Source organism: Chiloscyllium plagiosum, unplaced genomic scaffold, assembly GCF_037043375.1.
Source record: "Chiloscyllium plagiosum isolate Xiang-an unplaced genomic scaffold, Cpla_swu_hap1 HiC_scaffold_17, whole genome shotgun sequence".
NCBI classification, from domain to species: Eukaryota; Metazoa; Chordata; class Chondrichthyes; order Orectolobiformes; family Hemiscylliidae; genus Chiloscyllium; species Chiloscyllium plagiosum.
Genome location: NW_028270155.1, coordinates 63,011,623 through 63,024,849, shown reverse-complemented (window position 1 = coordinate 63,024,849; position 13,227 = coordinate 63,011,623). Strand labels below are relative to the sequence as shown.

The 13,227-nt window shown below is 46.1% G+C and overlaps 1 protein-coding gene across 1 annotated transcript in view; it reads left to right on the top strand.

Moving 5' to 3' along the window:
* Positions 1–13,227, top strand: part of LOC148147380 (uncharacterized) — a 79,180-nt gene that overhangs the window by 1,016 nt on the left and 64,937 nt on the right. The window contains exons 2-4 of the mRNA XM_087995603.1: positions 2,975–3,424; positions 4,405–4,549; positions 11,391–11,538. Of these exons, the coding sequence (XP_087851729.1) occupies positions 2,975–3,424; positions 4,405–4,549; positions 11,391–11,538 (743 nt within the window). The remainder of the gene's footprint in view (positions 1–2,974; positions 3,425–4,404; positions 4,550–11,390; positions 11,539–13,227) is intronic.

Here is a 13,227-nt window from a genome sequence, read left to right as displayed (position 1 = left end):
CAATATCCCTCTGTTCCTCCACACTGCCAAGAATCATGCCTTGAATCCTGTATTCAGCATTCAAATTCAACTTTCCAATGAGAACAGCTTCACACTTTTCCAGGTGGAACGCCATCTGCCACTTATCAGCCCAGTTCTGCATCCTGTCAATGTCCTGTTGCAACCTACAACAGCCCTCTGCACTATCCACAACTCCACCAATCTTTGTGTCATCAACAAACTTACTAATCCATCTTTCCACTTCTTCATCCTACTCATTTATAAACACCACAAAGAACAGAGGTCCCAGACCTGTTCCCAGCAGAACACCACTGTTCACCAAGCTACAGGCGAATACTTTCCATCAACCATCACTCTCTGTCTTCTATGGGCAAGCTAATTCTGTATTCAGACAGACAGTTTCCCTGTATCCCATGCCTCCTTACTTTCTGTATGAGCCTACCATGGGGAATCTTATCAATTGCCTTACTAAAATCCATGTACACCACATCCACTGCTCTACCTTCATCAACATGTTTTGTCATATCGTCAAAGAATTCAATAAAGTTTGTGAGGCATGACCTGCCCCTCACAAACCATGCTGACTATTTCTATTCAAACTATGGTTTTCCAAGTAATCAGAAAATCTGTCTCTCAGAATCTTCTCCAGTACTTGCCCATCAGCATCATAAGACTGCTTGGGGACTGAGTGTAATTCCCAGGATTATCTCTATTTCATTTCTTGAACAAAGGAAAAATGTTTGCCACCCTCCAATCAACTGGCACTATTCCAGTGGACAGTGAGAATGCAATGATCATTGCCAAAGGTGCAGCAATCTCTTCCCTCACTTCCTGTAGTAACCTTGGATATATTCTGCCTGGCCCAGGGGATTTATCTATCTTTATGCTTTTCAAAATTTTCAGAACATCCTCCTTCCCAAAATCAAACTGTTTGAGCATATCAGTCTGTTTCACGCTGTCCTCATGAATGTCAAGGTCCCTCGCAGTAGGTAATCCTGAGGGAAAGTATTCATTAAGGACCTCCCCTATTTCCTCCTATTCCAGGCGCAAGTTCCCTTACTATCCCTGATCGGCCCCACCCTCCCTCCTGCCATCCCTTTTACATAATGATAATGACAAAAATGGGTGATCAAATTTTAACCTCTAACATCAGATTGTTGTACCTGAGACCTTTCAGAGAGTAACACGGTTGCCAAAAAGGGAAAACATGGATCTAAAATGGCTGCAGGGGCCACCTGCCCAAAGGTTGAGCAAGATTCATAAGACCCATTTGTATGAAACAATCTATCTACGGTGAAATTACCATTTTATTTGAAGAAATGTAATGAGTAACCATTAAGATATTTTCTCCCCCAAATTAGTACAGTTGTGTGTGTTGCTTTAATATTTTGGGAGATGCAAGAGTTACCAATCAATCAGACAACTTGAAAAAACAAAGTATTGCGACTCTGGAATACACACTGAACTGTATTTCAACAGCTGCTTTTCAGCATCAGGACTGAGAGAATGAAAAGTGAATTTGTGTAGCAAGAGCTGGAATTCTCTCTCCCTCTTTCTGTTTCTAACATTATCTCAGAAACAGCACCCAGTGAAAAAGTAAATTTGAGAAACAACTGTTCACCAAGAATTCAAAGATCTACAGATTCTGAACTGTTGAGGATAAAAGTCACTAAACTCTGATTTCAGGTTAAGAAATAACACCCCAAGGTGTCTAAAGGCCACATAAACATTATTCTCACTGCCTCTACCACTGTCTATTTTGAACTTCCTACCTCTGTGTTTGTGTGCGTCTGTTCATTTTAATCATTGGTTCTTGAATCAAGTGAGTCATAAAAGTCCTCTTTTCATTCAAGAAAGGCTTGAAAATGGGCTCTTGCATTGTGTAGTGAACTTGGTTGAAGTTGAAAGATCATCACTGTGTGCTGAACAAAATAAATAAAATGTTTTTGCAGCTGACTAATAGGAGTGAGAAAACAGGGAGCTGGTTCCCTTCACACACCTAGTTACAACAAGTTCAAAAACTGAATATAAAATTGGAAAAATACATTTATCCTCCTGAATCCTGAAACTTCCTCCAGTCAAAGTCCAATAAGCTCTCCAGCAGCGAAGTCATTCAGTTTGGTGAAAGGCCTCCTCAGTGAGCAGGATGTGACATGAGATTCTGTTCCTGACCTTCTTCCTTGCTGACAGGCTCAGGCTGAAGAAGGGAACAGACACGGCAGGAGGAGGGAATATTGTGAACTCTCTGAACATGCGATCCCCTTTCAGTGCAAAATCTCAGGCAAGCTCATTTCATCAAAGTTACAGATTAAACTCACAGTGTCACTTTGCTGTTCGGTAATATCTATTGCCTTTTCATTTCCTGATCCCTTTTCCAGGGTTCTGTTTTGGAAGAGCTATAACTTCCTCTATCTCAGTGTTGGCAAGATTAAAGCCTTTGACTGTGGCTTTATTTTATCACACAACTTGATAAGTTGATGGAGGATTGAGGAAATAGGTCAAACAGTTGTATATTTTCATGTGTATACAAGGACAGCGAGTCTGATCATCATAAAATGTAAAATCACCTTTCCTGAGTTACAGCCAAATCCCAGCTTTATACAACATATTACAACATTATTTATGACACAGACACTGTCGATTCTTCACCCAGTTCTTGACTCCATCCTTATATAATTCTGACCAGCAAAATGTTTGAATATTTTAGCCTGTGTTTTACAAATACTATTGAGACCTTACAACGGCATCAACGTTTTGTTTGAGAACACTCTTGTGAAGGGCCTTGGACCATTTTATTCCTCTAAAGGTGCTATGAAAAGAAAAGTTGTTGTTGTTGCTGATTATCAATTCCTGATTATGCAATTGGTGTGGGATTTCCCTCAATTTTCCAGCAAAGTCACAGTATTGATTTAAAAAGCTTCTGAGAAAATTTCTCAGGTGTTGATTAATGCTTACCTTGTGATTGTATTTGCAGCAATAGTTGGTGCTGAGTTTACAGTTTGTGGATACCTGAACAGTCACATTAATACATCTCATCACTACATTGGCCCAGACCCATGTTCATTGAAAGTGTCTGTAAAGGAAACAGGCTTAGAAATAGAAGCTCATCTCATTGGGAATGGTTCATCTTCCTGGACACAAGATCCTGCAGCACCTACACCTGCAGCTTCATCAGAAATCTGCATCACCTGGAAAGGATCCGTTGGCCAACTCTACATAACCCGTGGTGATATTGGAAAGTCGTATCCAACTGCCATGTCCACTGGAGGGAAATTTTGTCAACATTTCACTCTCACCAATAGCAGTTCACACAAGAGTTCACCGTTGCTGAGAGACATTATTTACATAAATCAGTCAGACTTCAGTCCAGTTCACATGGAAAATGCTTCTTATTTGGAATTTACTGGATCTGAAGGAGCATGTGGTGAGTAGAATAATAACTGACACATTGTGAATCACAGATATGTGACTTTATGACTCTATTTCTCACAGATAAAGAATAAAATAGAAACATAGGCCCAGGCTTTCTCTGTTTCTCCTACAACCACAGGAGGAGGAAAGTGTCAGTGGGGAGTGTGTGCTGCTCAATGTCTTCAGAGATGTCCCCAGTCAATGGGGAGGGGGAGATGGGAGGCCTGGGCTATATTATGGAGCACCAGATCAACACTAAAAACAACACCTTGATTCTGTCAATAATGTTAATTGTACATCGCAACACAATTAATTTCATGACCTGCTTAATGAAAAGGATCGATGGCTTTAAACCCAGGTTGTGGAATATGCATTTCTTTAAGCATTAGAGTATATTTCTCATAGGTAAACTACTCCCAGTATTACAGGAATATTAGTTGCTGTCCAGCTAGATTTGGCAATGTCTGTTCTAACCAGATTCAATTGTAATCTAATAAAACAGAAAGGTTTTTGATGAATTAGATGATTAATAATAATCACAGCAGATGTGAAGTTTTCAGCAATTTATCAGGATCCACATTAAGAGTTTAATGTTCCCGATGCTCTATCAGGACCACAAGTGATTTACTTTCCCAATCCCAAGCTTCCTTTCTCCTTTCCTTGTATTGTTCCTGTTTCTGATGCAGTACCTTTCACTCGGGAGAAAGATCTGGCTGGACACCATTGAGTTGCCACGTACATTCAGTTTCCCTCTCCCCAGATACTGCAGGCCTGCTGGGTAGTTCCAGCATTTCCTGTTAGTGTTTCACAATTTTAATTGTGCTGTTCAGGATAAAGTTCTAGACTAAGATGGAGATGTGTGTACAGAAAGTCTTTTTAACATTACACTGCAATTTGCAAGCACATGTACATAACATATCAAATTTTGAAATATTTTCCTGATATTGAAGTGTTGAGATTCCCTCTTCTTTCTAACGGTATCTTTCCTATTAGAATCACCATTGGCTGATTGCTTATATCAGAAAAACAAATTGACTGACCTCACAAGGAAAGGACAATTGAAACTAAATGATGCTCGCTATGCAATGTTACTGACCAACAGAATCCTGGGGCAATGTGATGGGAACATTTCAGTCGGGTAAGTGTGAACAACTTGAAGTTGACAACAATGTTTAAAAGTTGATGTGGTGAAGGGGCACATTTTGGACGTATTTTATCCAAGGATTAAACAGATTCACTGCCAGGTTTCGGTTCCTTCCTGCTTCAGGAAGGTGTCTGTGAGGAGTGTTCGCCTAGTTTGAAGGTTTCTGACAAGTGAATAAAATCTCCTGTGTAATGCAAAGCTGCTATTTTTCACCTTCAATGTTTTGCTTGTCATTAAAACCCCTCAAAGAATGTGAAATATTAAAATGCATTGTGTTGTGTGCTTAGTTCAAATGTTTTATTTCAAGTTCATAGACCCAGTAAAAATGAGCCTGCACACTGTATTCTGCCATTTCATTCAAACTGACACATTTTGCACAGACTTGGAGGCTCTGTGGCCTGCATTACTTTTTAGCAGCAGAGGGAGAGGCAGGCAGCGTGCCAGGGTTGGGAGCACTGAGCAGTCAAGGGGCTGGACATGTTGTTGTTGTACAGCACTGGGCTCTGTCAATGTCACACCGAGAGCTTGTGGCAGCAGCTTATGTGGCAACACATTGCATGGGCTTCAAGCAAATGGCTCTGTCTAAAGGTCAAAGGGACCAGTCCTTAGTGGAGTGAAGGGGACTATGTGTCAAGGAGTTCATTTAATCCCAGTCCAGGGGCTTGGCCACAGTCTTCCAGAATGTGGGGATCCCTTCAGTCCAGGACCAGGCCAGGGACAGCCCTGAGGTAACGTTCAAGCAGGTTGGAGATCACAGGTACATCAGCTGGGGTGCTGTGGGGACACCGGTCTTTGGGCTGTCTCTCATTTGAGGCTGGCCTGCCCAAGTTACTCTGGGGACTCGGACATGGTCCGAGCTGGAGGTTTGGGTATTAATGGTCAGGGGCTTTTCAGGGTCCTTTCCATGGAGTCCTGGGGAAAGCAGGAAGCTCAGGTCTGAGGATGAGGTTCATTGGATTGGGTTGATGAGGAAATGGTGGGAGTGAAAGGAGGAAATTCAAAATGGAAGGCTGGGATTTCCTGGAGCATGGGATGGGACAGAATGCTAAGGGAGGGATGGTTCTCACAAGGTGCTGCCACTTTGGCCACAACATGGAGGAGGTGTAAGGCCAATGAGGGCATCACAATTCACAGAACCATGGACTCTGAGGGTAAAGTGGGAACATTGATGGTTATATAAAGGGGAAGGATAGAAATGGTGGAGGCTGACAGGTCACTGAAGATGCAAGGACAGCAACAGGAAAGGGAGCATGAAGCAAAGGGAAGATCATCATTCATCTCGGGTAAAGACTGCTCATCACTCACAAGGACACTCAACTGAAATCGTCATATATGAGTATTGCATCATTAACATCCCAGTGAAGCAGTCTGGGAAGGATGTCCCACAGTCAGCATCCCAGTGAAGCAGTCTGGGAAGGATGTCCCACAGTCAGCATCACAGTGAAGCAGTCTGGGAAGGGTGTCCCACACAGTCAGCATCACGGTGAAGCAGTCTGGGAAGGGTGTCCCACAGTCAGCATCACGGTGAAGCAGTCTGGGAAGGGTGTCCCACAGTCAGCATCACGGTGAAGCAGTCTGGGAAGGGTGTCCCACAGTCAGCATCACGGTGAAGCAGTCTGGGAAGGGTGTCCCACAGTCAGCATCACGGTGAAGCAGTCTGGGAAGGGTGTCCCACAGTCAGCATCACGGTGAAGCAGTCTGGGAAGGGTGTCCCACAGTCAGCATCACGGTGAAGCAGTCTGGGAAGGGTGTCCCACAGACAGCATCACGGTGAAGCAGTCTGGGAAGGGTGTCCACAGACAGCATCACTATGAAGCAGTCTGGGAAGGATGTCCCACAGTCAGCATCACAGCGAAGCAGTCTGGGAAGGGTGTCTCACAGTGAAGCAGTCTGGGAAGGGTGTGCCACACTCAGCACCACTATGAAGCAGTCTGGGAAGGATGTCCCACAGTCAGCATCACTATGAAGCAGTCTGGGAAGGATGTCCCACAGTCAGCATCACAGCGAAGCAGTCTGGGAAGGGTGTCCCACAGACAGCATCACAGTGAAGCAGTCTGGGAAGGGTGTCCCACAGTCAGCATCACGGTGAAGCACTCTGGGAAGGGTGTGCCACAGTCAGCATCACAGTGAAGCAGTCTGGGAAGGGTGTCCCACAGTCAGCATCACTATGAAGTGCTCTGGGAAGGGTGTCCCACAGTCAGCATCACAGTGAAGCACTGTGGGAAGGGTGTCCCACAGTCAGCATCACGGTGAAGCAGTCTGGGAAGGGTGTGCCACAGTCAGCATCACAGTGAAGCAGTCTGGGAAGGGTGTCCCACAGTCAGCATCACTATGAAGTGCTCTGGGAAGGGTGTCCCACAGTCAGCATCACAGTGAAGCACTCTGGGAAGGGTGTGCCACAGTCAGCATCACGGTGAAGCACTCTGGGAAGGGTGTCCCACAGTCAGCATCATAGTGAGGCACTCTGGGAAGAATCAAATAGTCATGTGGGGCAAGAAGATTTACTGAGTAAGGTTAGGTGAGCTTTTAATTTATTTTTATCACTTAACGTCTTTATTTTGGGTTTATAGTTTACAAGTGCTGTGGCCCAGAGAAGAAGAACCTGGAAAAAATCAACGTTATTGATTTTATAGACGATCTGAGGGTCTAATTGAGCAGAAAGTCATGGGAGTAGATCTCAATGCCGTGGTGTGCCCCTCCTGCTCTGTGGGGTAAGTGGGACCAGAACATGTGCAGGAAGTGGCTCCAGCCTGGGTTTCAGAGCTGGAGCAGAGACTGGGGACACTGTGGAGCATCTGGGAGGCTGAGGGTATCGAGGATAACACGTACAGGGAGATGGTCACATCACAGGCTAAGACTCCAAAGTGAGAAAGTGAATAGTTGATCACCTGGCCGAGTCACAGAATGATGCAGCAAGTGCAGGAATCCCCTGTGGCTATCCCCCTGCAAAACAGATAGACCCACAATGGATCCTGCTGGGGGTAATGGCCTCTGAGAAGAATGTAATGACCCTAAAATCTGTTGCACCGTGGTTGGCTCTGCTGTATTGGAGAGGAGGAACAGTTTGGAGTGGAAGGGTGAACAGCCAATGGTTGTAGACTGCACAGGTATCAAATTCATGGCTTAGAAAAAGGAATGAGGTCCTACAAGCAGAATATTGGGATTCGTTTTCAGACGTTTCATCACCGTACTGGGTGACATCATCAGTGGATGGTATGGGGCTGTCCCTTCCTGCCTAATGCCACTCAGCTTGGGGAAATAATGGCCCGTTGTCTGTGACCAACATTCCCTCGAGTCCATGCATTGTAGAAGATGCTTGCACCTTTCCAATCGTTTTCCCCGTGTTGAACAAATGGATTCTGTGCAGATCCAACCACTTTAAATGAGCATCCACAATGACTGAAAACACGGAGTGTGTGAAAGGACTGGCGTTGTAGACATGTGACTGAGTTCAGGGTTTACCCAGTCATTCCCACAAATGTTGGGGAGCTGCTGGTGGTAATTTGTATCCTCATTGGCACTCTGGGCACTGCCCCACCAATGCAGCTATGTCATCATCCAATCCTGACTACCAGATGTAACTTCTCACTAACATCTTCATCATGGAATCCCCTGGATGACCCCGGTGGAGTTCAGCCAGTATCTGTCAATGACCTTTCCTCAGGACAATCACTCTTGCTCTCCATAACAATATGCCACCCTTTATGGTGATCTGGTCTCACTGAGTCCAGAAAGGTCTCAATTCTGGTGATGGTTTCTTTCCTCTCTCACCACCAGCTGTTTTTGTTTTGCCAGGACGGGATGTTTTTGTGGCGACAATCTGATATTTTCAGTGGTGACCAGAAGGGTGTCCAGAAAGTTTAAAACCAGAACAGACTCTTCTTGTGGTGGAACCACTGGCCAGTGGGAGGTGCCTGAAGGCATCTGCATTTCCCACTTAGCCTCCCGGACAGGGGTCCAACTTGTCACTGTCTGCCTCAGAATAAGGGCCCATCACTGTATTCATCCTGAAGCTCTGGGCGGCATGGCCCAGTCCTCGTTAAGTAGCCCTAGCAGGGGATTGTGGTCTGTTCCTATTACAAATGTACACACGGAAAGGCACAGGTGGAACTTTCTCACATCAAAGGTGACCGCAAAACCTTCCTTCTCTATCTGGGCGTATCTTCGTTCAGCATTAGCCAAAATCCAGGAAGCATGCACTATCGGGCATTCCTCTCCATTGGCCCTCCAGTGAGCCAACCCTACCCTGATACCCCACAGGGAGGTATCACACATCAGCACCATATCTCGCTTGGGATTGCAGTGAGCAAATACCTGAGACAATGACAGCTGCTTCTCTACTTCCCTAAAGGCTACATCTGAGCTCCAAGGCCATTCCCAAGGCTGACCCTTTTTCAATAGAAGATGGAAGGATGCCAGAATGGAGGCCAGGTTGTGGAGGAACGTTCTGGAATAATCCACCAACCCAAGGAAAGGCTTATGCTCCGGTACAGATGAAGGAGCCTCAGGATCTTTTTTCAATGAATCTCAACCAGTTCTGTCCTATCAAGCTTGGGCCTGGGCCTTTTACTACAATCAGTGGGAACTGACCCAGCTCCTTCTCAGAAAAGACCGGAACTGAAGTTGTACCCTTAATCTGGAAAGGCTCCCCAGTATAGGCTCTCAGCCTGGCCGAGGTCTTACACAGACTTAAGGGTTAGAGTCCAGAGGGAATTTTGGTAAAGACTGGTTCCACAATCACTGATACAGCCGCGCTGGTATGGACCTCCATTGGAACTGGGTGACCATTTAACCAGACCTTTATTTTGATTGGTTCTGATTTGGAGATGATGGAGCATTTTAACTGTTCCTAACCAGCTGTCGGTGAACTTTCCAGTGTGTGCACTCTCCTGGATAACGACCTGTGAGTTCTTATTCAATTCAGACCAAGTGTGACCCCTTTGCCGTCTCGGGTCCACATACTGGCTGTGACTACAATGGTCTACCAGGCCGGATCAAGAAGAAAACGTTAACTGGTTGTCCGAGGCTTGGCTTTGTTTTGGGGTTTTGCTGTGGGCTGTCCAAGGGTCCCTCTGTTCAGGATATGTCCTGAGTGAGGCTGTGCAATGGCCTTCCCTCATGTGGTGTTCCCAAGCTCAGTCGGCCTGGTGAGGCTGTCCGCTTCCACCAACATACCCTGTAACTCCAGCTCCACTTGCTGCATTTTCCAACCACAAAGCCAGTTGTAGTGCCTGTTTGAAGTCCTGTTGGACTTCAGCTAGTCAGTGCTTTTGCATGGTCACCTCATAAAGCCCACACACCAAACGGTGTCTCAGCATCTCACTGAGGGTTAAACCAAAATCATATTCCTCTGTCAGTTGTCTTAACCTCGTCCAGACCCTGATATGGATTTCCCTGAAAGGTTCTCACACTGTCGAGTAATACCGATGGTGTCTCAGAATGAGAGCAGGCTTGGGTCTGTAACAAAATCCATCAGCTCTTGAAATGTTTTAGTGTCTGGTGCTGCAAGGAAACTCAGACTCCTAATAACCAAAAAGGTTGTGAGGCCACGCGCTGTCAGGAGAATTACTCATTGCTTGTTATCTGCTCTAATGTCATTTGCCGGAAAAAATAATACATTCTTTCCTCATACTGGGCCCAGTCTTCGACAGCAGGTTTGAATGAGTCAAGCTTCCCAAATAGCAGCACGATGTCAGAAATGTTGACCCCAACTCAATGACACCTGTTGCAAGTGGATCTCTTCAGGAACGTGCTTTTTTCTCATCATTACAGAAATAACTCACTGAAAGCTGGTATCCCATCATCAAGTCACCCTTTATTTACACCAGTGTAGTCTATAACACTGACCCAGCTAGCTCAGAGCTGGCTCGTGGAGGGAGCAGAACCCCTGACACTCCAGTTTGTATCTGTCAGCCAGGGCTCCCTGATTGGACCAGGTTAACAGCCCCGATCAGGGAACTCATATTCTCTGAGATCCCCCTGGCTGACCTTGTATCAGTCACTACAGTGTTCAGTAACTGCACCTCACGCTGGGTAAGCCATTGAGCCACTGTCTTCAGGAAGTCTGACAATACTCTTGTCTCCCAGTTTAATCTTACCTCATGGTTCTTCAGATTCATCTGAGAAGGAACTGAGAAGAGACTGATGCCCCCATTGAAGCTGCTATGTTTGATCTGGTGGTGATGTGGTTTCTTTGGGGATTAACAGAAACATGGATCAGACACCATAGCAATTATTACAGTATGTTTATGATCACACTGAGCATGGCAGGAAGGTATCAGAGCAGCATCACTCTCTACATCTTCATCAAACTCACTGCATGGAAAGGTTTGCCCTCATTCTAAACATTTTCTCACACGGATCCCTGCCATTGTCCCTCGGAAATCTGTAAATGACCCAGGACTGAAAATGGTGGTGAATTTGGACAGAAACGTACAGAGGAAATAGAAACATTTTGTGGAAGGATTTGATTCAAACTGTGAGCCATTTCATTTTAAATTAAAGCAGGACTTTTTATTGAAGGTCAACTTACAGTATGGTTGTGTCAAACTGATTTACATATTTACATTTAAAACAAATGTAAATAATTGGTCCCTCAGCACACATAGTGATGACATCATGATAAAGGCTGATGGGTTCTGATGCAGAGTCACTGGACTCGGAACATTCATTCTGCTTTCTCCCCACAGATACCAGACCTGCTGAGTTTCACCAGCAATTACTGTCTTTGGTTCATGACATAGACTGAAGTGTAATAAATAAGTTAATATCTGCCCTAATGTGTGAATCCCTGTTTCTTATCCAGTCCAGAGCTAACTGTCTGTGCATTTTCCAGCCTGGAGTCTGATCTACGTAAGGTCCTGATGGATATGGATTTTCCAATGGACAGTGAAACCTTTGTACTTCCAAATGTTCAGGCTGCTGTGATCAAAGTGGATGTGAAAGGTGCTTTAGCATTTACAGTTACTGCCACTTTCTCATGGGTAAGTGTTTTCACAATGCAGTAATTAATAAGGGTGCAGTAAGGAAATGTGACATTATCTGACTTGATAATATTTGAGTATTAAATACCCCCCGGAGTAAGGATCACACAAATATTTAACTGCAACAGTTCAATAGAATCAGATCGTTTCTAACTGGATAATCTGAAAAATGACCAAGGGGGGAAGTCCCAGCTTTGTAGTGTTGCTTGTGATGAGACTACATGAACCCTGTGCCCCCCTGGAGATGGGTGCTGTGGTGCCAGCTGTTTCCAGTATACCCCACATGGTACAGCCTCTTGAGAAGGTGCCCCCTGAGCCCTGTGTGTTACTGGAACCAGGAGATGAGTTGCTATCCTGGTTTTACACAGCAGCCTCCCTGCCTGATGTAATCCTGAATTCCCCAACTTGGACCACCCAGGGCCAAGCAACAAACATGTGCATCACAGAATCTTTATTCAGGAACATAGCCAGTGACATGGACAAATGGGAACTGACCATCCTTGTGCAGTGCCCGAGGGCCTGTCCTGGTGTTCCTGTGCAGCTTTACCCCGTTGGTTACTGCATGGTTAGTGGAAGGCAGCTGACTTCCAATGGGGGAGACTGCAGGTGGCTTTTGCAGGATTTCCTGGGGAAACCCTGGGCCTGGCTTCAAACTGCACCATCTCACAACAGACAGCAGCTGTCTGGACTGACAGGGTAAGGGACAACAGCAAGGAGACTGGTGGAGTGGCCACAGTGAGACCACAAATGCTGTTACCCTGAGAGAGGGCAACAGGTTGATGCCCCATGGTACCTCTGCCAGTCCCCCAGGCAGCACCCCCAGATCCCTAGTGATCTGTTGGAGGACGAGCTGTTGGCCTGCTCCAAGACCCTGCAAACCCCTTTGCCCACTGGGATCCACAGTCATGTTCACAGCGGGTCTGAGCCTGCATGGGACCAAGCACGACCTCAGTCTGAACTCACACTGCAGCACTGAGGGGTTTCTTGGCTTCTGTCTGTGCTTCAGCAGAGGCTGAGACAGTGAGCACAGATACTGGATCACTGCCCTGTCAGCTGCTGCAGTCAAGGAGCTGGCTCCCACTGTCACAGGGGAAATGATGGGATCCAAGCTCTGTGCAGTGCCCTCTGTCACATTGGGACTGAGCTTCTCCATGCCCTTTGATAGGCTGTCTGACATGGCCTGCTGATGTACCAAGCATCTCAGTGTGCATTCCCATCAACCTCCTTCTGTAGGCCTCCCATTAATGTCCCCATCTGTGTTCCCTGCAGCAGAACCTGCCCTCCATGGAGTTGGCACACTAGGTACCCATTTCCCCTGGCAGCTCACCTGTGAGATCACGTTACAATGCCCCCTCACCAGTGACCTGGGTTTGAACTTCCGCCTCCTCATGGCTGTGAGGAGGGCCCCAGCCGGCAGTTCCTGGGAATCTGAAAGCAGCCAATCAGAACGGGAGGGTTGGGATGTTGGAGGGAGAGGCAGAGGAAAGCACCAGATCCATGGTCCCACAGTCTGCAGCTTTCATTTGATTCCCCATCTCAGGGTGAGAGTGAGGAGGGGATTGAGAGTAGCAGGGGCAGTTACTCACCGTCATCTTAATGTCCCCCATGAAGCCATGGGCTCTGTTCCAGCTGTCCCCATGATTCTCAGCATATTCCCAGAGGTCCCTCTGTGAATGAAATGGTCCTGTC